Source organism: Argopecten irradians, chromosome 11 (genome assembly GCF_041381155.1).
Source record: "Argopecten irradians isolate NY chromosome 11, Ai_NY, whole genome shotgun sequence".
Taxonomy (NCBI): domain Eukaryota; kingdom Metazoa; phylum Mollusca; class Bivalvia; order Pectinida; family Pectinidae; genus Argopecten; species Argopecten irradians.
In genome coordinates, this window is record NC_091144.1 from 4,144,045 (window position 1) to 4,171,951 (window position 27,907).

The 27,907-nt window shown below is 36.5% G+C and overlaps 1 protein-coding gene across 1 annotated transcript; it reads right to left on the reverse strand.

Moving 5' to 3' along the window:
- Positions 1–23: 23 nt before the first annotated feature.
- LOC138334326 (amiloride-sensitive sodium channel subunit alpha-like) lies at positions 24–27,513 on the reverse strand. Its single transcript, XM_069282975.1, has 12 exons — positions 26,928–27,513; positions 18,766–18,947; positions 18,086–18,300; positions 17,596–17,699; positions 17,213–17,376; positions 16,966–17,085; positions 3,704–3,851; positions 3,078–3,156; positions 2,393–2,450; positions 1,970–2,064; positions 1,456–1,531; positions 24–1,175 (listed from the first exon to the last, which is right to left on the reverse strand). Exons 1-12 carry the CDS (start codon positions 27,115–27,117, stop codon positions 936–938), a joined length of 1,671 nt encoding a protein of 556 aa, XP_069139076.1. The 5' UTR covers positions 27,118–27,513; the 3' UTR covers positions 24–935.
- Between the last annotated feature and the right edge of the window lie 394 nt (positions 27,514–27,907).

Below are 27,907 nucleotides of genomic sequence, written 5' to 3' on the forward strand. Positions count from 1 at the left end.
GTGCTGCTTTATGTTTATAATACGTAACCGTCCATTTACATTGTCACAATAAAACACGACATTTTAACAAAACAAAGGTAATTAGAACTCATTAACATTTCTTTGAAAACTGCTTTATTAAACAAAATGCAATAAAACGGAAAAGACAGTTCATTCTATATTTTTCTCATTCTTTTAACACAAACCATTTTTCTAACTTTTATTGTTTACACTCGATGACAGTTGAATGTTTTTCACATCCCGACTTTTTGTAATAAACCTAACTGTTTTACAAAAAAATCAACCATAGTCGACATTTCATTGGTTTCAACTCCACTAATATGATGGCATTCCGCCTCTTCGTAAGTAAGTGTTCCAGACTTATAATGGGAAGTAACGATATGGAACACTTCAAAAATTGCATGTCAGTTGTATACATACAAAAAGCACATTTAAATTTGAATTAACAAAATTCAATTGGAAATTGAGTATTGATAAATAGTTTCGATGGTGTTAAACTCTTCACAAGAAACACGACATAATTATCACAGAAAAAAGTCAATAATAAGTAAAATCAAGATATTTGTGAATCCTTCACCACAGGTCGATACAACTATATATATATACGTACATGTTAGACGTTTGATGAATGTTACATGTATTTTGTGATATTCTAGAATATATCACAATGTTTATGTTTAACGTTTCGAAACTTGTCAGCATTCGTTAAGACCTTTCAGCACTATTTGCTGAAATCCACAAATGACATCGTCTTATCATTATATTAAATGCACGTAACCATAAACAATTATTACTTTTTTCATCATCTGAGGCTGGGATAATCGGTAATGATACTCTGTCACAAAAAGAGTTTGGCATTACTAATACACTCTTTTTATTGTATATTATGATACACATGATATGTGTAATATATTACATATTATGTGTCCTCTGCATCAGCATGTCTCTGTGTCCACTAGAAACGAAGCATGAGTATCTTTTGTGTCGTCATCTTTTCCTTTTTCATCTTTTTCTTCTCCATGTGAAGCTACATTATTTTTCCTCTTGTTCCACAGTCTGAGGATTCCAATGGTGACCAGATCCGATATGATCTCTATGATCTCGAACAAGGACACGATAGACAGTCCAATCCACAGTCCGAGCTGACCACCAATATCAGACAGCAGGTTCTCTACCTACAACACAAGCAGATCATACATTGCAAGGGCGATAACTCTAATTTTATGTTACATGCTTTTCATGATGATAAATTAAATTCAGTTTATTTGAGTTTTAAGTCGTTAATAATCGAAGATGTGCACCCCATAAATAATCCCGATACGAACCCATGATCATTTTAGTGACTGAAATATACACGTTACGAATAAATTTCATTTTACTTAGAATGACCTGAAAATAGTCTCTATAAGGAGTGTACGATATGTATCTACTGACGACTTTGTAAGATCGGCCTACCTCATACGACGCCTCTGTTTGGATCACCTCGAAGTTCAGGTATCGGTAATATATTTCAACTTTGATTCCGTTCTCACTGTAATAACAAATGCAGAATATGGAACTGAGAACATTTTGTTACCTGATTAAGGTCATCATATACATCTAAGTTAGGTGGAACTACATTTCTGTTGTAATATTAGCAATCCTGTCCTCTTAGGGTGCTACAGCCTGCCATCAGAGATACCGAACATAATCACATGATGCTAGTGTTACAGCCATCCCACCCCTTTATGCTGAGTCCAAAAGTAGGAAGTACCACCTTTATAGACTAGGGTAGGGGTGTCGGCCAGGGGATTCTGTCCCAAATTAAGGTCAAAGCTGACGTGGTGCCGAAGAAGACGTTTGGAAGAACGGAGAACAAAACCCTAAATTTTCGCCGCTTTTCACTATAATGCAATTGAGAAAACAATGTAAGGATCAGAAAAATAGAGAGCAAATGAGCATGTAAGATATAATAAGTACCACCACTTACTTCATGAACGCCCTTTTGTCTGTGGTTGAAGTGCTAGACGATATGGAGGAGTAGAGAGAACTCGAGGTACTACGGAAGTCGTTAATAGCAGTGTCCTGGAACAGTCAAAACATTTCATACCGACTAAATATATTCTGTATAGACATATCACAGAGTTATCTGCCCATGTCTATTGTTTGTTACGTCATGTTTACATTATCATTAAAATCGCCATTTACCCTACAATAACGATGTAACATCACAATTTATACCTATCCGTAGTAGAAATAAATAAATTCCAGATGTTCTTTCAAGATCAAGACAGTCGACTTAAGTTCGCTTCAGAATTATTTTTGTACGGTTTTAAATTTTATGATTTACCTCTCTCTGTTTAATTATGAAAGTTTCATTAAGGATACCTTTGTTTTGTTCAGTCACACTCACCAGGTATTCGTTGGACGGCCAGGCAGACATAGTCACATCTGTAGTGTATTCTGTCTCACTGTAAACAATATACACATATATATTCTGATATCTTCATCACATTAAAACAACATAACATATCCACATTTATATAATTATTACTCGATAGAAAACAAATCCATCAGTCTACCAAAATTAACTCATCAGATTTTAATAGACGAATGAGATACGAACTCACAAATGAAATCATAACATTTCCCTATAATTATGATTAACCTTCACCTCTAGCACACTTGTAAACATAACAGGTGGTATTTTGTAGATCTAAATATGGGTTTTTTCTACAATCTGTTAAGCAGGGATTGAACACAAATTCATTCCATGATTTTATCATGTATTGCCATATGTGTTAGACACACTAACTAGGTGGATATATATTTAGGCGTAATTTAAATTGTGAAAACTGTTCAGATAAACATGAAAAGCGAGGTCAAAAACAAATATTGTCTATTGAATATATAATAATCATATAATATTACAGTTACTCTAGTTACGTCAACGTTTTTGAGCAGCAAACCTGTAGTAACAAACACAAAATATGATTCCACGTCAATAAAAGTCTCAGTAAAGTACAAACAATTTTCTTCATTCCAGATATTATTATCAGAGATTAGTTGTGCCACGACATTAAAAGAGGAGTACTTACTCGCATGGTGGAACACAGTCAGACGAACAAGGCAGCTCGCCTTTTTCATACTGACTCAGTACGTATTCTTCACAGGCAGCTGCAGACATATAAGGATAACATATCTTACATGGACTAACGTTACTTAATGCTCGCACTTTTGTATATGTATACGGTTTAAAATGCTGTTTATAATTACACAGTGCATTGAACAGATGAATCAAGTTATCATAAGTATTGTAATCACATAGAAACCATAAATTTTGTTTGTTTATTTGATTAATTAACGTCCTATTAACAACTATGGCAATATAAGGACGGCCTCCCATGCATGCGGCTTGTTGCGTGCATGTTGTGCGAGGTAGTTCTTTGGGAGACTGCGGAATATTGTTGTGCCTTCTTGTATAGTGGAACTCTTGCCCTTTTCATAGTGCTTTATCACTGAAGCATGTAGCCGAAGACACCAAAAAACAAACCTAACCTGGTCACATTATACTGACAACGGGCGAACCAGTGTCCCACTCCTGTAAGCTCCAGGTTTTTTTACATTGAAGAAATATTTAAGATAAGGGATACATATTTTAAATATCATACAATTATTTATATTTGTAAATATAAAAATATGTATTACAGAATATACTACTCACTTTGTGTGGAGTTTGAATAGATACACCAATCCACGTACGAGTAAGCAGACCAGACATCATCAAAGGCTGCACCAGTACATGGGTAGTCCAGACTACAACATCCACAGTACTGGATCAGGCTCTTCTGGTAACATGTCTTCTGGCACGCCTGTCATAGGAAAACAAAACTTTAGTAAAGGTTGCATCAGAACATGGGTAGTCCAGACTACAACATCCACAGTACTGGATCATGATCTTCTGGTAGCGTATCTTCAAGCACGCCTAGGGTGGTCAAATACAAGATATACAATCTAACAAGTAAGCAGTTTATATAGCAGGTATTGTCTACATTAATGACAAATCTTGCAGATAATCATCACATTGCGCACTGGCGCTCAGTTAGATTAATTTATGTAAAGCTGTTGCATATATATGACGCAAGGTAAATAAGAAAAGCTTAAAATTCATATTAACATTTATCCTCTAAACAAAGTGAAAAAATTGAAGTCGCCGAATAAGTCTCAGTTATCAATAATATTTTTGGTGGTGCTCAATTGAAATGTCACTTCATAATATTGTCGCTTTTCGTGTGGTTTATAACCTTATCATAGTTTTTGTTTTTATATTGATTTACCTATGGAAATCATTTCTAGTTTAAGTGTGTAAGATAACTTTAATCACTGATCGAAACCAGGACGTCTTGAATGCAAGTCTGACGCTCGACCGATCTCGCTAAGAAAGATCTCTCTAACCGAGATTTATATTGCAGCTAGTATCCATCAAGGTTACACAAGTTAAAGAGAGATTTTATATATAATTATGTTATGAATTAATGTCTATCTGTAACCCTATAGAGGTAGGCAGGCTGGTAGCCTTGCTTAAGCCCAAATGATATTATTGGTGATAGACGATTATAACCCTATAGAGATAGACAGGCTAGTAGCCCTGCTTAAGTCCCCATGAATATCATTAATAGATATGATATTTGAATATTCCCGCTAGGTAAACAGGAAGTGGGGTACCTGTTGAACCTTGACAGAAGTTGTTATGTTAGCCGTGTATAATTGTGGATCGCGGGGCTGAGTTAAATTATAGTGTATTTTATAAGAGTACAAGTATTAGTTATTTAATAACAACCATGTATATATTTATTAGGCTGTGTTTAATTTCATAGTGCATTATTGTGGTGTATATAGTGTTGCTTAGACCTAGTATTGATGTGTAGTATATTTAAAGGTCAGTAACACGGGATTGTTTACTCATGTTTGCAGCCAGAGTTAGGTTGTTGTTTTAAGGCATGGCCAAACTGGGTGACCGAAATATCAGTAAATTGTTACGGCACCTACTTTGTAGCGACTACGTGGGATGTTCTGGAAAGCATGGCAGGACATCGCACGGTCTATGCACGTGTTAAACTAGGTGACCAACTTATTAATTAATTGTTACCGAATAGGTATGGGTATGGTAGGGACTACGTGGAATGTTCTGGAAGGAATGACAGGACATCGCGTAGTCCACACACCTGTTTAATGCGCAGTATAGTTTGTTCAAAATGTGCATATTACAGGCGGTTCTGTCCAGCCTCAACCAAGTCCAGTCAGAAAATCAAAACATTTCTATTTTGTTAAGCCTGCATCAGGCGCCGGTAAGGCTGTATTCTGAATTAAAATTAGTAAATTTTGACAGTTTATGATGAGCTGGGTAACCTTTGGGGCAAGCATTGTCCCAACGGCACGTGTACCAGTCACGTACCCAATCATTATAAATAGAGGGCCGCAATAGGCCCCAGTCAGACGGAAACTAGACGGAGACTGAAACTAGACTGAAACCAGACTGAAATTAGACTGACATCAGACGGGAAAAAGACTGAGACTGGGTACTTCCGCCTCACATACACCTACGTCACCGCCTCCTCTAGGGCCACCTTTGAGAGAGAGAGAAAGTGAGAACTCTTGTCTACACTTTGAATAAAAGCCGTCAACAAGCTTCTACCCTACTCCTTGTCGTCATTTCGACCAACACAGCCATCCATAGGGCGACAAGGTGGGGTAAGGGCTATGTTATTTGGTGCTGTGACCAGGATCTTCAATATAAAGAAGAAAAGAAAGAACCTGAAGACGAAGAAACAGACGGCTAAAGGTAAGCGAACTTTCTCTACTTTGATTAGTACCTCTAGTAGCTGACCATTTTTAATGTTGTATTAGGTATTTAGTGGTATAATTTGGTTAGTTAGAAACCAGGTACTGTCAGTATACATATTTTTGGCAATATTTAAAAAAAAATGTCTCTCAATTTAGATGTAGACATGGCCCAATTAACTGAGCGTATGGCAGGTCTAACACAGACAGAACAAAATCAAAATATGCCCCCAGATCAGAATATTGCTCAGGACGATAGTGAGGTAGTGTTCAGAAACATGGCACAACATTTTAAGAACTTCTCTGCAGCTATGACAGCACAGGGAGTTTTCCAGGTCGTTAGGTCATTTGAGGGTGACCCCACTAAATTCAAGACCTGGATAAAAGAAATAGAAAAATACGCGAAATTAGTAGGGCTAGATGACAAGGCAATCCCTAATATAGCGTATCAAACAAGTGTAGGTTCAGTAGGGGATTTTATCAAACGATATTTAGACGATTTAGAGGGAGATCTGTCTTGGGAGGACCTTAAGAAACTCCTCAAACAAAGATTCGCTGACATAACAGATTCGCATCAAGCTATGGCCTTATTACGTAAAACGATACAGAAACAGGACGAAAGCGTCCAGATATACGCTGAACGACTCCTGCAAGTAGCAGAAGACGCGTATCCTGATGCCCAGGAATGTGAAAGGGCATTGTTCAAAGACAATTAGTTAACGCCTTTTGTGATGGGTTGCATTTCAACTATGTTAAGATGAAGGTTATGCGCGAGGACCCAGACACATTAGAAAGGGCGGTACATATAGCTATGCGCGAACAGAACCTTAGGAAAAGGTTCAATCTAAGACAAGACATGAATAATGACAATGACATGGTCTTAAGGCCAAGACAGGAACATGTATATGACCCTCAGGTAGCCCCTACGCAAGACACATACTTTAACCTTAGACATAACGAAACTAACACGAGGCGAGAAGTACCAATGGACATTGACCACACCAGACAGAGACAGTGTTATAAATGTAAACAAAACAATATCATAAGACATAGACCACGCCCAGTACAAGACAGAAATAGTTTTAGGGAAACACAGATGCAGACACCCCTTAATAGAGCCCCTAGAAATAGGTATTCAGACAATAGCAGATATCATAACCAAACTCAAAATAGGTCGTATAGTACAGGTAACAGAGTGCAAACTCAGAACCCCCCACAAGTGCAGTCATTAGGTCGAAATAAACAAAGATCACAATTCAGATGTTTTCAATGTAATGGAGAAGGTCACATAAGAAAGAACTGCCCCCAATTAAATAGAAAAGGTAGGCCGTTAAACTAAGGACCTCGCTTCATAAGGAAACCGATGGGGCGAGGTTGAAAAGAAATAAGAAGCATGTGTCTAAGAAAATAGAAATATCGGGTAACCCAAGTACAACTGTGATAAAAATAGGTAAACAAAAATTAAGAGCTCTCTTAGACACAGGTGCTGAGGTTTCCATAATCAGCAATAGGATTTTTAAGATGTTACCGAATAAACCACGACTAAGAAAAGAAAGCATGACTCTCCAATCCGTCAGCAGTACACCGCTCAAGGTAATAGGTTCAGCAGACATTTCATTTCAAATAAGACATTTGACCTTAAGACATAAATTTTATGTTGTTGATGGCATGAACAGAAACTGCATCCTTGGTTTAGATTTTCTTAAACAAAATGGCGTTAGAATGTATTTTGACCTTGCATGTATGCGTATAGGTAAGACCTATTTTCAATTAGAGGAAGACATACATATTGCCTCAATAATAAGGACCACCCACAAGACATTGTTAAGACCGCAAACGGCAACGGTATGTCAGGTAAGACTCCCAAGAACTTTTAAGATACCAGGATCAAAGCTCTTAGAGATATCACCAAATGACACTTGTATATATGATGAACCTGGTTTGACCTTACAAAACGGTGTAACAAAGGTCACAAACCCTCGCAAGATACCTATCTTGATACTTAACCAAACAAACAGGACGATTAACCTAAAACGAGGAAGTGTAGTAGGCAAAGCACAGGCCTTAGAAGACAAAGACATTTCAAGTATAACTGCGACAAAAGATGATGACAGAGACGAAGAAAACTTTAAGGAGGTAGATGTACCAGACGAGTACAGTTACAGTGCTGAGACACTAAAGATATTAAGAAGAAACAAGGATCTATTCGCCAAAAAGGATTCTCAGCTTGGACATACAAAGACAGTTAAGATGCATATAGAAACAGGAGATCACAAACCAATTAAGAACCGACCTTACAGGACACCCCTGAAGAAACGTCAAGTACTGGACGAAGCCATTGACGAGATGTTAAAGGCAAATGTCATAGATAGGTCTAGAAGTCCCTGGAGTTTTGGCTTAGTGGTAGTTGATAAGAAGGATGGAAGTAAGAGAATGTGTGTAGATTTTAGGAGTTTAAATAAGATCGTTACCCCGATGTCAGTACCTCTTCCTTTGATAGATGACATTTTGACCCTCCTAGGACACTCAAAACATTTCACTACATTAGATTTGAAAAGTGGATATTGGCAAGTAGAACTCGACGAGGAAAGTAAACAAAAGACAGCTTTTGCCTGTCACAAAGGACTATTCCAGTTCAACAGAATGCCTTTCGGACTAAGTAACGCCCCTGCTGTCTTCCAAGAACTGATGAATATTGTCTTACAAGGATGCGAACAATTCGCCACGGCTTACCTTGATGATGTCATAATTTACAGTAGGACAGCTGAAGAACACATGAAACACTTACAGATAGTCTTCAACAAATTAAGACAACATGGACTCAAACTAAAGCTTAAGAAATGCACTTTCTTCAAGAAAGAGACGGAATATCTTGGCTTTATGATTACGGACAAAGGTGTAAAGCCGGACCAAAAGAAAGTTGAAGCTATTAGGGCCTTACCAACCCCTACTTGCGTAAGAGATGTAAGAGCATTCATTGGAATGTGCGGTTACTATAGGAAGCACATCCCCAACTTCTCAAAAATAGCGGAATGTCTTACAGAACTAACCAAGAAGTATGCTAGGTTCAAATGGACTGAAGAATGTCAGAAGTCATTTGACTATCTTAAAGAAAGTCTTACAGTAGTACCTCTACTAGCATACCCAGACCCAAACCTACCATATGTGCTTTATACAGATGCATCAGACACATGCATAGGAGCTTGTCTTACACAGAAGACAAAGGAAGGTGAAGAAATGCCACTTTATTACTTGTCACATAAGCTTAGCCCAACACAGCGTAGGTGGTCTGTGATAGAGAAGGAAGCTTTTGCTGTGGTATATGCTCTTCAGAAGCTTGATAACTACTTACACAACAGTTCCTTTGTAATAAGAACGGACCATCGCCCACTTTCTTACATATTCTCAGACAAGAAGACATTGAATAAGAAACTCTCCTTATGGTCCCTTACTGTAGCGTCCTATAATTGTAAGGTAGAATATATTGAAGGTAGATTTAATTGTTGCGCGGACTTACTATCAAGACTACCAACAGATACAGGAGAAGAAGCTGAGGATAAGCAAGGAGAAACCCAGGAAACTAAGGACATTCATGATGTCTTGGACGTAGATGACAGAGCCTTAGAGATTGGAGCTCTCAACTCTAACAAATTTAAGCCAAGAGACTTTGTCAGTAGTACAGTTGATACTCCAGACGATATTGTTAAACCTCATATGGATCTCCCTAAAGACATAGACATGAGAAAAACTCAAGACAATGACGAAGACATATCAAAGCTGAGACTTAGACTTTGTAATGGACAAGCAACCAAGAGTGAGGAGGAGCGCTTCTTGGTTGTAGATAACTTAGTGTATTATTTGTCAAACGCGGAATCAGATGACCCGGTCTTGAGACTTTACATTCCGAAGGAACTTGAAGGAATGGTGATAAGACAGTATCATGATTTCCTAGGTCATATGGCAGTTGACAAAACATATGACGTAATAAGAAAGAAGTATTATTTTCCTTCGTTATACAAGAAGGTTCACCAACACATTGAAAAGTGTGTGACTTGTCAGACAAGAAGTCAGAGTAACCCTCATCCTCCTCTTCAAGACAGCCAGATACCCCCATACCCTTTTGCTAAGGTAGCAATGGATTTGTCAGGCCCTTATCCCCAGACATTATCAGGAAACAAATACATCGTGTCGTTCATAGATGTTTACTCTGGCTTTCCGGAAGCATTTCCAGTCCCTGACAAATCAGCAGCAAACATTGTACATCTTATCTTGGAAGAACTATTCCCAAGATATGGTAGCGTATTAGAACTGGTTACAGATAACGGTTCAGAGAATATCGCTAGATCAGTAAAGGAGACACTAGAAGCATTGAATATCCACCATGTTACCACTTGTTATTATTGCCCCCAGTCAAATGGAAAAGTGGAGAGATTTCATAGAACGATGGTAGACATTTTGGCCAAGAAGATCAAAGAAAACGTTAACACGTGGGATCTTTTCTTGAACCAAGTATTGGCCGCAGTAAGATTTCATACCAGTGAGGTAACAAAGGCTTCGCCTTTCTTCCTGCTTTATAACCGCGATGTAGTACTCCCCTTGGACACAATCTTAAAGCCAAGACGGCGGTATGCCGGTGAAGAGTTACACAAGATCGCCTTAGAGCAGCAACATAAGTCCTTTGTTCTAGTGCATAGACACATGAAGCAAGCGAAGAAGAAACAGAAGAAACTCGCTGATAGGAACTGTAAAGACGAGAATCTTAAGACAGGAGATCCGGTTTACATAAGAAACCATAAGCGTACCTCAAAACTGGACAATAAATGGACACCTTACTATAGGATTATTGAGCAAACTGGACCAGTAAGTTTTAAGGTAAGAAACCAGCTTACAGGTGAAGTCACGAAGACACACGCGAGGCATTTACGATTAGCAAATGTTGATGAATGGGAGTTGCCCAAAGATAATATAGGTCGACCTTTAAGGAAATCGACATATGTAGTTCCCCCTGAGAGCAGTTCAGAGGAGTCTGAGGAGGAAACATCCTTAAAAAGAGTCATAAGATATAGAAGACAAGAAAGGTCAGATTCGGACTCTGAGGATGATATTCCGTTAATGGAGCTAAGACAAAGGCTCCGGACTCGAGAATTGGACAAAGCTAGTCCTATTGATTCAGATGATGAACTTATACCTTTATCACAATTGAAAGGTAAGTTAAATGAAAACAATAACGCTGACACTCAGACAGATGGTGTTGACGATGTTGATGATGCGTCTGAGACAGGTTGTACTGCTGATGACATGGAGATTGATGCGGTAAACAAATTAGCAAATGAAGTTACGCCCCAAATCTCCACTGCAGTAGATAAAACATATCAAGATGACGGGCTCCCCAATAGAAAAGATGTAGATTCTAAGAATCAGACAGAGGAAGTTAAGGGAAACATATCAAAAGACTCTGAGAAAAATTTAGTATTATCAAGAAAATGCCTGAGATATTTTCTTCGTGATCCAGAGCTATTTAAAAAATGTCTGAAATATTTTCTTCGTGATCAATAACGAGATTCAAGAGTGAATCGTTTTCTTATCATTTCAGGAAAATAGGACTCCGAAAACCCTTATGGCGGACCGAAATAAACCTGAAGAATTATGTAATCTAATACAGATGATACAAATTAGGGCACCCTCTATTGTAGAAAAAATCTTACTATTTTTAAGAATTGAAGAAGCTAAACACCCTGATAGAATAGCAATTAAAAAGGAACTTAGAGAATTAGTTAGAGTAGATAGGAAAATTAGGCGAACAGCAATACTCATTTTAAGTGGATTCGAATATGAACGAAACTTAAGACCAAGTCTGATAAAAGTAATGAAAGAATTGAGGAAGGCAATACAAATAACGCGCAAAAGGAAATTAGAAGAAGAAGTACTAGATAACATGATTTAGAGTTCATTAAATAGTTAAAGTTAAAAAAATGGATAAACGTGGACCCCCTAAGATTTCCCTGAATAGCCAGTTTAATCGGATGAAAGTAAGCGACAGGGAACCCACGGGTAGGAAAGAATCTTCAATAATAACGAGTCTAACGCTCGGGCCAAGATATAGTATACATGCCCCAAGTTGCACAAGACGGCCTAAAGCATTAAATAAGTCGCCCTCTAAGCCACAGCCACGATTGGTAGTTACCCCTAAGGTTAGAGCTTCAAGTAAGCAAAACAAATCTTCAAGACCCAATCGCCAAATTACAAAGTGTAAAACTTGGCCACCTGTCAATGTGTTAAGACATGATGAATCTAATGACCCTTTGTTAAAAGATATAAAGGAGGCAATGGACATATCATATGCTGTTAGACAATTAATAATGAAGTTTAGTAGGATAGCACAGGCTTCCAAGTCAGTTGCTAAAAACGATTTCCATTTAGAGTTAAGAACACTATACAAAAATGTATAGACTTTATCAAATCAAAGAAATACAAGAAGGAACAGCCAGCGTTACCATCTTACCGTCAATGATAAAATTCTGGCGAAAATATTCATTCCTTGTTAGATTTACCTTAGATACCCCATTCATACCCTTTCCAGGTCTTAAGAAGGAATTAGCCGAATTGGATGAATTACTCAAGAAACCAGATTTAAACGTATTTTCTTATTGAATTTACAGGTAAAAAGAAATTGTCAAGATGCGCAGTTCATTTCTAACCGTGTTTCTTTTCCTGACCATATTAAGTTTAAGCACTAGTACAGTAATAAGACAAAATGTAATATTTGAGAAAGTTGCTGATGTAACATCAACTAGATCAAAATGGCTTGTAGCTTTTGTTCTTAATCTTAATCCTTACGAGGAAGTTCTTAGAAAGTTAAATACTAGTCTGTCAGAAATAACTAAAAGCATCCTAGCAGAGTCAATAAAACACCATGAAACATCTAGAACGAGATTAGGTCTTAATAACAACCTTATAATACTGAACCATGAAATTGAAAATTTAAAAAAAATACACAAGACTTTCTTCAGTCAGAACTTACCGACATTAGGACACTACATCAAGCCAGAACTAAAAGAGCTTTAATTCCTATAATAGGTAAAGCACTGAATTTCCTGTTTGGTACTTTAGATGAAGGTGATATCAATACAATCAAAACTAACGTAAACCTCTTAAGACGTAATCAAGTCAAACTTCAGCATGCAGTAAGGGAAAGCTTAACAATAATTCATGCTGCACAAGGTCAAATCACTGATAATAGAAGGAATATAAATGACGTGATTGATACCTTAGAGAATCTAAGAAGCATAGCTCTAAATTTAACAGAAGCAATACAAGATATTGATGAATATTTAAGTACATACACTAAGATCGACAGGGCCCTTAGTGAAGCAAAGGAATTAGTTGGATTAGCTAGAGATTATCTTAATCATTTGAAACTTCAGATCAATATGCTATCTCTAGGACATTTAAGCCCTTCAGTCATTTCACCCCCAGACTTGTACGAACTCCTTATAGAAGTAGAAAGCAAACTTGACCCAGGTGTAAGAGTACCTTTTGACCCGGAAACTGACCTTTGGGAATTTTATAAGACAGTGACCTGTACGACACTTATTAGTACTGATAGCCTTATTGTAGTTATTTCCATTCCATTAATAGACATGATTGGCAAGTTTGCTGTGTACCGAGCACATAACCTTCCTCTTCCGTACCTTGGATCGAATCAAACAAATATTTTGGCGACTTATAAATTAGAAGCAGAAGCTCTTGCAATCAATGAAGCGAAAACACAATTGGTTACAATGACAATTGAGGAGATGAATCAATGTGTAAATAGCGTTAAAAACTACTGCAGGTTTCGTAGTCCAATGTATACTATAATGGGAAATAAGAAATGTATTGTTAATCTTTTTATGAATTGGACCAGTAATTTAGTTAAATATTGTACTACAGTAGTACAAAATACAAACACTTCCCCTATGGCCCAGTATTTGACCAATGGCCAATGGATAGTTGTCCATGATAGATCCTTGACCTTTACACTGAAATGCCCCTATAGAACCCAATCTGGTACTGTGGTGACCAGATACCCTATTGACACCTTATCCCTTGCGGAAGGTTGTTCTGCATCAAATGAATATATGACCTTGCCCCCATATTATCATTCAGAGAGTAAATATAACCTAACAGATCATTTTCAACAGGTGATTCCAAATTATTATGTAGGCTCTATTGAACTCTGGAAAGCAATGACCCAAAGACTACCAAATGTAAAGAACATTAAGATACCCCATAAACTTAAGCCTATAAAGGAAATCCCCATTGATGAGCTGATAAATGAACTTGACAATTCATTTGATCTTGAACCTATGAAATCTGATTTGCCCCTCTCGACCTACTTGTCGATAGTAGGTGTGGTAGTAGTTGTTGTTATAGTGATATATTTATGTCGTAGGAGAATTAGGGATAAATGTCTGAAATGTAGGTTAGGTAAATGGTCAGTGAAAAGGGGAAAGTCAGAGTCGAGTGCTTCGCAAGCCTCAAGACCCATGCAAAGACACAAAAGTAACCGATCCACAGAAGACACGACAGCCGTTGAAGAATTGATGACAACATACATCAAGGAACTCATCCACCAGGAACAAGAAAATACAGAAAAACCTACACTGATGTCAGGAAATTACCCTGAGGGCGTTGACCTCGCCGAGGCAGATGTAACTGCTCCATCAGGAAGTGGAGGAATTGAATCGGGTAAACAAGACTGCCTTACAACCCGAGTACGAAGTGTAATATACCCAGACTTAAGAAAAGAGCTCAGTCTTCCATAGACAGATATAAAGTAACGTCTTGGTCGTAACAAGACAATGTCTAAATGTGAAGAAGGAAATGATAATGACCCGGTGAAACATTATGTCGTGATATTTAACGTCTTGATGATTAAAGAGACTTACGAGACAAAGATATACATATAATGTCTCGGTTATTACAAGACAATAAGGAAACGTCTTGGTGTTAACAAGACCATCTCTTGTCTGGATATTAACGTTAATCAATTAAAAAAAATCACAATGTCTTAATGCGGATAAGACAAAATGTGACCTCTTCAAGAACCGTGGTGGATGACGAACCTAAGAACATGAAGAAGCTCTGGATATAACTAAATAAGCAGCAACTGTGGAGTTAAACTGTGGATTTTTATATATGAGCAGCCATATTATTACGAATGATTTTAACGATGATGTTACCATGGAACTGTGTGACTGTTGAATAGGTTCAAACTAAAATGGACGTGACTGTGAAATAATATTACTGATTTTCAACGACGTAGTTACCATGGAACTGTGTGACTGTTAAATATGTTCGAACTACAATGGAAGTGACTGTGAAATATGTTCGAACTACAATGGAAGTGACTTTGAAATATGTTTGAACTACAATGGACGAACTGTGAAATATGTTTGAACTACAATGGACGAACTGTGAAATATGTTTGAACTACAATGGACGGACTGTGAAATATAGTTACTGGCCAATTTTAAGATGTTGTGACCATAGAACTGTGACTGTAAATAAGATTTTATATTGCATGAATATATAAAAGAGATGTTTAAAGTAGAACGTCCAAGATAATTAGAATATGTGTATGTACATATTGTGCATTAAGGTAAAGAGTTGTAACGTTTAATAGGATAACTTCGCGATAATTAAAAATATACTGCATGACGCATGCGAATGAAAGAAGGTTGAAAGGAGAAATGAATGAAATGGCCACTAGTTACTATTTAGGAATTTTTTTTTTTTAAAGGAGGCGGTGGTTAATTGAAATGTTAATAATACTTGATACTTTGCTTTAAGAAATATGTAAGCCATTCTGAGAAATGCCTTACATATTGTCTTGTTTGAAGAAAGGGGCGATTGTAACCCTATAGAGGTAGGCAGGCTGGTAGCCTTGCTTAAGCCCAAATGATATTATTGGTGATAGACGATTATAACCCTATAGAGATAGACAGGCTAGTAGCCCTGCTTAAGTCCCCATGAATATCATTAATAGATATGATATTTGAATATTCCCGCTAGGTAAACAGGAAGTGGGGTACCTGTTGAACCTTGACAGAAGTTGTTATGTTAGCCGTGTATAATTGTGGATCGCGGGGCTGAGTTAAATTATAGTGTATTTTATAAGAGTACAAGTATTAGTTATTTAATAACAACCATGTATATATTTATTAGGCTGTGTTTAATTTCATAGTGCATTATTGTTGTGTATATAGTGTTGCTTAGACCTAGTATTGATGTGTAGTATATTTAAAGGTCAGTAACACGGGATTGTTTACTCATGTTTGCAGCCAGAGTTAGGTTGTTGTTTTAAGGCATGGCCAAACTGGGTGACCGAAATATCAGTAAATTGTTACGGCACCTACTTTGTAGCGACTACGTGGGATGTTCTGGAAAGCATGGCAGGACATCGCACGGTCTATGCACGTGTTAAACTAGGTGACCAACTTATTAATTAATTGTTACCGAATAGGTATGGGTATGGTAGGGACTACGTGGAATGTTCTGGAAGGAATGACAGGACATCGCGTAGTCCACACACCTGTTTAACTGCGCAGTATAGTTTGTTCAAAATGTGCATATTACAGGCGGTTCTGTCCAGCCTCAACCAAGTCCAGTCAGAAAATCAAAACATTTCTATTTTGTTAAGCCTGCATCAGGCGCCGGTAAGGCTGTATTCTGAATTAAAATTAGTAAATTTTGACAGTTTATGATGAGCTGGGTAACCTTTGGGGCAAGCATTGTCCCAACGGCACGTGTACCAGTCACGTACCCAATCATTATAAATAGAGGGCCGCAATAGGCCCCAGTCAGACGGAAACTAGACGGAGACTGAAACTAGACTGAAACCAGACTGAAATTAGACGGACATCAGACGGGAAAAAGACTGAGACTGGGTACTTCCGCCTCACATACACCTACGTCACCGCCTCCTCTAGGGCCACCTTTGAGAGAGAGAGAAAGTGAGAACTCTTGTCTACACTTTGAATAAAAGCCGTCAACAAGCTTCTACCCTACTCCTTGTCGTCATTTCGACCAACACAGCCATCCATAGGGCGACATATCTTTCTATTCTTTAACGAAAGACAATATGTACATGTGTATACTTACCACGTACGAATATTGTACGTTGAGCTGCCCCTCCTCTGCCCAGGCGTTGTATTTAAGGTTTTCAGCCCAGGTGTACTCTTTACACTCCCCGTGTGGTGGCTCGACTCGGATGACTTCTGTCTAAAGGTGCAAAATTGCATTCTTCAAACATTCGATTCAATTAACAGATTATATGTTGAATTAACAAATTGCTCTCAAAGTATAGGAAAGGTAACCATGTGTTGTCTACTTCCTTTTTCATACTTACCAGCCTTAACGCTATTCCCGTTTTAAATCCCGGGGCCAGATTGATACCGTTCTCCTCCGGGAATGGCATTGCGGTTTGGTTGTGTATGGTCAGACGTATCCCAGCGTCTGGGGCCAGGCTCCCCACATACTCATCCTGTTCTAGGTAAACTTCTAAAGTGAGACCTGAAACCGAACTTATCATGTCACAAAAGCAGTCTTTTGTTGGTTGTAAAAATATCTGATGTGTCATTTGTAATGAGGAAGCGACATGAAGCAGGTTTTCACGCCAGTTTACTGCTAATTTACGTCAATTTAAACAACACATAAGTAAGCAAAACCTATTGGTATTGACTGAGTAAGGTTTGTGTAATAACCAATAACCTTGATCACATTTCTACTTACCATAGACAGGTCCTGTCTTTTCAGTTTCGACAACAGTGGAATTAAACCCAGAATTAAACGTATAGCAGTTTCCATACTTATAGTGCAAAAAGTGAGAGAAATTCCTGAAACACAGAAAACTTGTTTAAAAGAACAAAAGTGGGTTTTCCATTCATTGCGCTTTCGTATAAAAGTAGGTGAAAATATTAATCTAAACTCTTAATCGGTTTCTTATTTTAAGTACAGTTAGTACTAATCAGACTTGTTTTCTCAAATACCTCGAACTGTTACCATGGTCACACCGACTCCGTGTTAATTAGGTAAGACCGTTAACATGTACTTTGGTACATTCGTTGCTGTCCGCTTACAGAAGCAACTTTTCAATAATGATAATTACTATATTGTTAATAGCAGACTCATCATTTAATTGCATTAACCTCTTCAATATTTCTTTTGCGCTATAATTTAATTGCTAAAATAAGAACGTTTACAGTAATCCAAAACGACTTACGCAGGTGAGCACGACCTCCCTTTAAAGCTACACGACACCAACATATCCTCTAGTTGGTGTCCGGTCGACGTCTTGGTAGCATCGTCCAGAGTGGCGTACTCGTGATAGAAATCAAAGCTGTAAGAGGCGTAAGAATCGTAATCGTCGTAGTACGAGCTATTGTCTTCATAACTATCCCAGTCCCAAACAGTCGGGGCCACGGTCGTGTCAGCTGCCTACAACGATAAAAACAACCTCCCAATTGGTCAAAAATAGAACCTTATTTTAAGGTTTTATATTTTATAGAGTGACCTCGTCTTGATGTCTGGAAACAAACTGAAGTAAAAAAAAAAACAACAACGCACCACTTCAGTCAACCCTTTGACATACATGTATGTTACATGAAGAGAAAACTTCAGTTTTGATTCAAGTCGGGTTTCTTTCGATAAATCGGGAACCTGGTTCCAAGATCATGAACAGTTTTAGATCTAAGCCTATCGTTAGTTTTTACTTAACTTATTACGCATCACGTTAGAAAGAAGAAGGTATTCAAAACATCAAATCTAATATTGTTTCATGAATTCCAAAGGATGAATCTCCATTGGTCATTGTACATGAGTAGTAGTTGCAATACATCGAGATACAATGGCTGCTTTGTAAACAAAAACCTTAATGTTGTTAAACATATCTTGAACACTTACCGCTATTAAATCATTGATACTTGTACTAGTACTGGAGAGATTACTTTTGCGTACGGGATTACTGTTGCATAAAGTCACGGCCGGGAACTGCATACTTCCGTTGGAGTTCAAGATGAGGTTTGTGGAAGTTGGGTAAGTGTAGAACTTCTGGATCAACTGTGTCAGCTGCCATATTGTCATCCCTGGTAAAGCATGATATAAAATCAGCAGGATTATACTACTGCCTTCAATGGGTAAATTACAACAAAGTTTTATTACAAATCATATCATACAATTAATGTAGGGAGAAAGGATATATAAGCAATAGTTGATGTCTATTCCTGTTTTCCAAATGTATCATTGTCAATAAGATTGAAATTTAAAATTGTATGGGATCACTCTGTCAAATATAGAGATGCTGACAAATACTGCAGGGTTTCTATGGCCTGAACCACCGTTGTATTCACCCATTACCATTTAGGAAATTCAGAATTTATATCTTTTTTTTTATTATAAAGAATCTTCAATAAAGTTTCCTATACAACACATTCAGAACACATTAACAAACATGATATCTTTATATTGTTAGGAAATAATATTCGGTTTAACGTATGAATTTCAAATTTTATTCAGTATATCAAATACCTTTTCATTACATATTTATGCAAATTAATGTATTGCATGCAAAAAAAACACAAAAAGAAACAAAAAACAAACAAAAAAACAAATTCATACCACAGAACAAAAGGAATCAGGTAATGATGTTGTTTACCATATATATGCAAATGTATCTATATCCAAATAAATGAGAAAAAAATACAAATTCATAACACAGAACAAAAGAAAATATCGGGTAATGAATATTTCGTGCGCGAAGACTACATGTATTGAAGGACAAACATGCTGCTGACTTTTATTAATGCCTTGTCTGTAAAACTTGACAACTGGCTGTATGCTTTACACATATACATATACATGTAGGAGGTGAAAACCGACATTTTTTAGAGGTGACATCTATCTTTGTTCGATTGCTGTATCTATTATTATAGGTCACATGATATTGCAAATTACGCCAAGAACCTGCTTCGACATTATTTATATCACGAAAACGTGACAAACATGTCGAATAGCCTTAGTGATTGTCGTATGACATTCGTACCGGGACAGTGTTCTAAACAAATACAAACTAAGCTATCGCTTTTGTGTTTCGGTGTCATCCTGAAGATAATTCCACCTGTGTATTGTTTCCCAACAGTTATAAGTCACGTTTGTTAACCTTGACACCATTTTTGTGGTCATTTAAAAGTTAATGTAAAAAATGTATATTCTGTCTTGCTATTTGAAAGAATTGTGCTTGAACACTCACTTCTGTTTTTAAAAACTTGCATAGGGATATAACAATACTGAAATAAAGCCCTTAGTCGAATAACGATAAAGCATATTTAGATGTAAAAGGAGAGTGGTATAGGTATGTAATTAGAGGTGTTATATGACAATTGTTAGTAGCCCGAGACCGTCAAATTAGCCCATAAATAGCAGAACTGTTAAAAGGTGCGATATCAAAATTGTCATATAACCTTTTTAGCACACATTTTAAAAAAAATGAAAGTTATAATTTAACAATATAAATTATTTATCCAAACGAATTAAGCAGATTCTACTATACAATGAAACTCACAATGATATTCCACTGATCATAATTGAGTCAATTTAATGTTGAGTTTTATGATTTTCAAATACAGAATCTCTTGATAAATGAGTAATTTTAAATACATTTTAAGCAAAATTATCGAGATTCTAGTTGAGGCTAGCTGTCACTTTATCAAAATAATCAAGATTCTAGTGGACGCTAGCTATCACTTTATCAAAATTATCGAGATTCTAGTGGAGGCTAGCTATCACTTTATCAAAATTATCGAGATTCTAGTGGAGGCTAGCTATCACTTTATCAAAATTATCGAGATTCTAGTGGAGGCTAGCTATCACTTTATCAAAATTATCGAGATTCTAGTGGAGGCTATAGCTATCACTTTATCAAAATTATCGAGATTCTAGTGGAGGCTATAGCTATCACGTTATCAAAATTATCGAGATTCTAGTAGAGGCTAGCTATCACTTTATCAAAATATCGAGATTCTAGTGGACGCTAACTATCACTTTATCAAAATTATCGAGATTCTAGTGGAGGCTATAGCTATCACTTTATCAAAATATCGAGATTCTAGTGGAGGCTAGCTATCACTTTATCAAAATTATCGAGATTCTAGTGGAGGCTAGCTATCACTTTATCAAAATTTTCGAGATTCTAGTGGAGGCTAGCTGTCACTTTATCAAAATTATCTAGATTCTAGTGGAGGCTATAGCTATCACTTTATCAAAATTATCGAGATTCTAGTGGAGGCTAGCTATCACTTTATCAAAATTATCGAGATTCTAGTGGAGGCTAGATATCACTTTATCAAAATTATCGAGATTCTAGTGGAGGCTAGCTATCACTTTATCAAAATTATCGAGATTCTAGAAGACGCTAGCTATCACTTTATCAAAATTTTCGAGATTCTAGTAGAGGCTAGCTGTCACTTTATCAAAATTATTAAGATTCTAGTGGAGGCTAACCATCACTTTATCAAAATTAACGAGATTCTAGTGGAGACTCGCTATCACTTTATCAAAATTATCGAGATTCTAGTGGAAGCTCGCTATCACTTTATCAAAATTATCGAGATTCTAGTGGAGGCTAGCTATCACTTTATCAAAATTATTGAGATTCTAGTGGAGGCTAGATATCACTTTATCAAAATTATCTAGATTCTAGTGGAGGCTCGCTATCACTTTATCAAAATTATCGAGATTCTAGTGGAGGCTCGCTATCACTTTATCAAAATTATCGAGATTCTAGTGGAGGCTAACCATCACTTTATCAAAATTATCGAGATTCTAGTGGAGGCTCGCTATCAATCTATCAAAATTATCGAGATTCTAGTGGACGATAGCTATCACTTTATCAAAATATCGACATTCTAGTGGAGGCTAACTATCACTTTATCAAATTTATCGAGATTCTAGTGGAGGACTATAGCTATCACTTTATCAAAGTGTCGATATTCTTGTGGAGGCTAGCTATCACTTTATCAAAATTACCTAGATTCTAGTGGAGGCTAGCTATCACTTTATCAAAATTATCGAGACTCTAGTGGAGGCTAGCTGTCACTTTATCAAAAATATCGAGATTCTAGTGGAGGCTATACCTATCACTTTATCAAAATTATCGAGATTCTAGTGGAGGCTAGCTATCAATTTATCAAAATTATCGATATTCTTGTGGAGGCTAGCTATCACTTTATCAAAATTATCGAGATTCTAGTGGAGGCTAGCTATCACTTTATCAAAATTATCGAGATTCTAGTGGAGGCTAGCTATCACTTTATCAAAATTATCGAGATTCTAGTGGAGGCTAGCTATCACTTTATCAAAATTATCGAGATTCTAGTGGAGGCTAGCTATCACTTTATCAAAATTATCGAGATTCTAGTGGAGGCTAGCTGTCACTTTATCAAAATTCATCTAGATTCTAGTGGAGGCTTGCTATCATTTTATCAAAATTATCGAGATTCTAGTGGAGGCTATAGCTATCACTTTATCAAAATTATCGAGATTCTAGTGGAGGCTATAGCTATCACGTTATCAAAATTATCGAGATTCTAGTAGAGGCTAGCTATCACTTTATCAAAATATCGAGATTCTAGTGGACGCTAACTATCACTTTATCAAAATTATCGAGATTCTAGTGGAGGCTATAGCTATCACTTTATCAAAATATCGAGATTCTAGTGGAGGCTAGCTGTCACGTTATCAAAATTATCGAGATTCTAGTAGAGGCTAGCTATCACTTTATCAAAATTATCGATATTCTAGTGGAGGCTAGCTATCACTTTATCAAAATTATCGAGATTCTAGTGGAGGCTAGCTATCACTTTATCAAAATTATCGAGATTCTAGTGGAGGCTAGCTATCACTTTATCAAAATTATCGAGATTCTAGTGGACGCTAGCTATCACTTTATCAAAATTATCGAGATTCTAGTGGAGGCTAGCTGTCACTTTATCAAAATTATCGAGATTCTAGTGGACGCTAGCTATCACTTTATCAAAATTATCGAGATTCTAGTGGAGGCTAGCTTTCACTTTATCAAAAATATTTAGATTCTAGTGAGGCTATAGCTATCACTTTATCAAAATTATCGAGATTCTAGTGGAGGCTATAGCTATCACTTTATCAAAATTATCGATATTCTAGTGGAGGCTAGCTATCACTTTATCAAAATTATCGAGATTCTAGTGGAGGCTAGCTATCACTTTATCAAAATTATCGAGATTCTAGTGGAGGCTAGCTATCACTTTATCAAAATTATCGAGATTCTAGTGGAGGCTAACTATCACTTTATCAAAATTATCGAGATTCTAGTGGAGGCTATAGCTATCACTTTATCAAAATTATCGAGATTCTAGTGGAGGCTAGCTGTCACTTTATCAAAATTATCGAGATTCTAGTGGAGGCTCGCTAACCATTCAGTACTTTATCAAAATTATATCGAGATTCTAGTGGAGGCTAGCTATCACTTTATCAAAATTATCGAGATTCTAGTGGAGGCTCGCTATCACTTTATCAAAATTATCGAGATTCTAGTGGAGGCTAGCTATCACTTTATCAAAAATTATCGAGATTCTAGTGGAGGCTCGCTATCACTTTATCAAAATTATCGAGATTCTAGTGGAGGCACCATCACTTTATCAAAATTATCGAGATTCTAGTGGAGGCTAGATATCACTTTATCAAAATTATCGAGATTCTAGTGGAGGCTAGCTATCACTTTATCAAAATTAAATTATCGAGATTCTAGTGGAGGCTCGCTATCACTTTATCAAAATTATCGAGATTCTAGTGGAGGCTAACCATCACTTTATCAAAATTATCGAGATTCTAGTGGAGGCTCGCTATCACTTTATCAAAATTATCGAGATTCTAGTGGAGGCTAGCTATCACTTTATCAAAATTATCGAGATTCTAGTGGAGGCTAGCTATCACTTTATCAAAATATTTAATCGAGATTCTAGTGGAGGCTAGCTATCACTTTATCAAAATTATCGAGATTCTAGTGGAGGCTAGCTATCACTTTATCAAAATTATCGAGATTCTAGTGGAGGCTAGCTATCACTTTATCAAAATTATCGAGATTCTAGTGGAGGCTAGCTATCACTTTATCAAAATTATCGAGATTCTAGTGGAGGCTATAGCTATCACTTTATAAAAATTATCGAGATTCTAGTGGAGGCTAGCTATCACTTTATCAAAATTATCGAGATTCTAGTGGAGGCTAGCTATCACTTTATCAAAATTATCGAGATTCTAGTGGAGGCTATAGCTATCACTTTATCAAAATTATCGAGATTCTAGTGGAGGCTATAGCTATCACTTTATCAAAATTATCGAGATTCTAGTGGAGGCTAGCTATCACTTTATCAAAATTATCGAGATTCTAGTGGAGGCTAGCTATCACTTTATCAAAATTATCGAGATTCTAGTGGAGGCTATAGCTATCACTTTATCAAAATTATCGAGATTCTAGTGGAGGCTAGCTATCACTTTTATCAAAATTATCGAGATTCTAGTGGAGGCTATAGCTATCACTTTATCAAAATTATCGAGATTCTAGTGGAGCTAGCTTATCAAATTAGCTATCACTTTATCAAAATTATCGAGATTCTAGTGGAGGCTAGCTATCACTTTATCAAAATTATCGAGATTCTAGTGGAGGCTATGCTATCACTTTATCAAAAATCGAATTTGATCTTCACTTATCAAAATTAGTGGCGGCTAGCTATCACTTTATCAAAATATCGATTTAGTGAGGCTAGCTTCACTTATCAAATTATCGAGATTCTAGTGGACGCTAGCTATCACTTTATCAAAATTATCGAGATTCTAGTGGAGGCTAGCTTCACTTTATCAAAATTATCGAGATTCTAGTGGAGGCTAGCTATCACTTTATCAAAATTATCGAGATTCTAGTGGAGGCTAGCTATCACTTTATCAAAATTATCGAGATTCTAGTGGAGGCTAGCTATCACTTCATCTTTAATCTAGTGATAGTCGAGATTCTAGTGGAGGCTTAGCTATCACTTTATCAAATTATCGAGATTCTAGTGGAGGCTAGCTATCACTTTATCAAAATTATCGAGATTCTAGTGGAGGCTAGCTATCACTTTATCAAAATTATCGAGATTCTAGTGGAGGCTAGCTATCACTTTATCAAAATTATCGAGATTCTAGTGGAGGCTAGCTATCACTTTATCAAAATTATCGAGATTCTAGTGGAGCGAGATTCTATCGAGATTCTAGTGGAGGCTAGCTATCACTTTATCAAAATTATCGAGATTCTAGTGGAGGCTAGCTATCACTTTATCAAAATTATCGAGATTCTAGTGGAGGCTAGCTATCACTTTATCAAAATTATCGAGATTCTAGTGGAGGCTAGCTGTCACTTTATCAAAATTATGATTCTAGTGGAGGCTAGCTATCACTTTATCAAAATTATCGAGATTCTAGTGGAGGCTAGCTATCACTTTATCAAAATTATCGAGATTCTAGTGGAGGCTAGCTGTCACTTTATCAAAATTATCGAGATTCTAGTGGAGGCTAGCTATCACTTTATCAAAATTATCGAGATTCTAGTGGAGGCTAGCTGTCACTTTATCAAAATTATCGAGATTCTAGTGGACGCTAACTATCACTTTATCAAAATTATCGAGATTCTAGTGGAGGCTAACTATCACTTTATCAAAATTATCGAGATTCTAGTGGAGGCTAGCTACCACTTTATCAAAATTATCGAGATTCTAGTGGAGGCTAGATATCACTTTATCAAAATTATCGAGATTCTAGTGGAGGCTAGCTGTCACTTTATCAAAATTATCGAGATTCTAGTGGACCTAGCTATCACTTTATCAAAATTATCGAGATTCTAGTGGAGGCTAGCTGTCACTTTATCAAAATTATCGAGATTCTAGTGGACGCTAACTATCACTTTATCAAAATTATCGAGATTCTAGTGGACTCTAGCTACACTATCAAAATTATCGAGATTCAACGCTAGCTACATTAATCAAAATTATCGGATTCTAGGCTGTGAATCTTTATCAATATTATCAGATATTCAACGAGATATTTTAAGAATTCGACGAGACAATTAACTATTAAACTGTTCGAATTTATCCTTTTAAATAACTTTATCGTCTGGATCGGAAACCGAATCGAAAAAGGAATACTAAAATCCGGAGTGAAAACCCGAATGACGTGATATCAGCTAGGATTAATATCAGATCTTGACGTCATCAAGTGACAAAATGCCCAATAACAAAGACAGAAGTTAATTGGAGGTTCCCAAACAAGTGACTGTTGTTAATTAAACCATAAAGCTCGTGTCTTTTCATAATTTGAAACTTAACTTAACGAGAGTTTATATAAACATGATAAACAACAGCCACGCGTTGGGAAACTTATTTATCCCTTAACTTTAACTCTATAATCTATACCGTGGTGACCGTTCTCTCGCCTTCATTCAAGAATATCTTTCCGCCATAAAATATAGTGCCTAAATACACACTAAATATTATATTGTTTAATACATATCTATTGCCCTGGCGGTAGGGAGACATGACACTTTGTTAAATAGAGACGTAGCCCAAGGGAAATAAGACTTACCGTGGGTAAACTAAGCGTCATGTCTCCCTCCCTACTACCTGGGCGGTAAATTGTTTATTATAACGAAAAAATAAAGATGAGATGCTATTTAATCGCCTTTTACGATCATGCGATGGAATGGGAAAATCATGAACATAAATTTCATAAAGAGAAAAGGTAAAATTTTATGAACTCAATTTTTTTTGTATCGTTAAAGATAAACGGTTGGAAGAATTTCATTATTTTAAATAATACTCATTTCGGAGACGGTAAATAATTGAGGACTATTAACATTTTAATGAGATATGAATGAAGATTTACATCTTAAGTAGGCAGATTCTATTTACTCAGTGGTAATTCCATAATTTAATATTTGTAAATATTGTTTGAAATCAAACAAAAATATATAACTTAGTTTTTATTAATTATTTTGTAATACGTACCCCAGCCCGCCATGAAGACTAAAATCCAAAGCGTCATGCGGACTATGTTTACGGATCGGGCGATGGCGGACGGGCCATGCATGTAACAGTTGTCAGCATATTGTCTGAATTTCTCTTTAGGGGAATCCTTAGCGGATACATCCAAGGCAAGTCTACCCGAGCAGCAGTCACATATATTCTTCTTCGTCATCCTTAAGTTTTATACCCACATTGACATTTCATTGATTCATCACAGCATTGTTCTGCGGTTTACCAAAATGTATGATACTGTTAGATGTAATGTATTACCTTAGCAATGGTGTCTGATAAACATACCCTTGTATATTTAGAATTGTCGCGAGAATACAATGCCACATTAGTAATTGGCACGTTCGTCACACGTCACATATCTTAAATAACTGCGGTAATTAGAACTTTAGACAAAGAAAGGGAATGTGATATCTTGAACCATAATGACAACAATCAGTTGTTTTCGCTTCCTTTCAAATGTAATTATAAGGCAACAATACACACTGACGGACCAAATACACATAACGGTTACTTATAACGTATGCAATATATCTGTTCCATATTGAAACATTTCTGGATATGTGAAACTACACATACAAAGCAAAATATAATATTTGTTCCGAAAATGGCATCATTATTTTGAAAGGGTTTTGTTTCGATGTAGTTTTGATGAGTATTTGAACATCTAAAAAACTGTTTCTTATTCAGCATTTGACCTTTGTTCTCGTGAAATCCACATAACTGATAACCGTCCACATTTTATTTTTACTCAAAAACTGTGCAGTGTTTGCATCGTTATGGCAGAAGTTTGAAATAAAAACACGGATTATAGATATATTAATGCTAAATTTTGGGATTTTAATCGTAAAAAGATAGTGTTACATTATACCGTTTTCTATTACACCGAAATTTACATAATATGCTATCTCAATCTCAGTCCAGACTGATCCGAACATCATATTGATATCGCT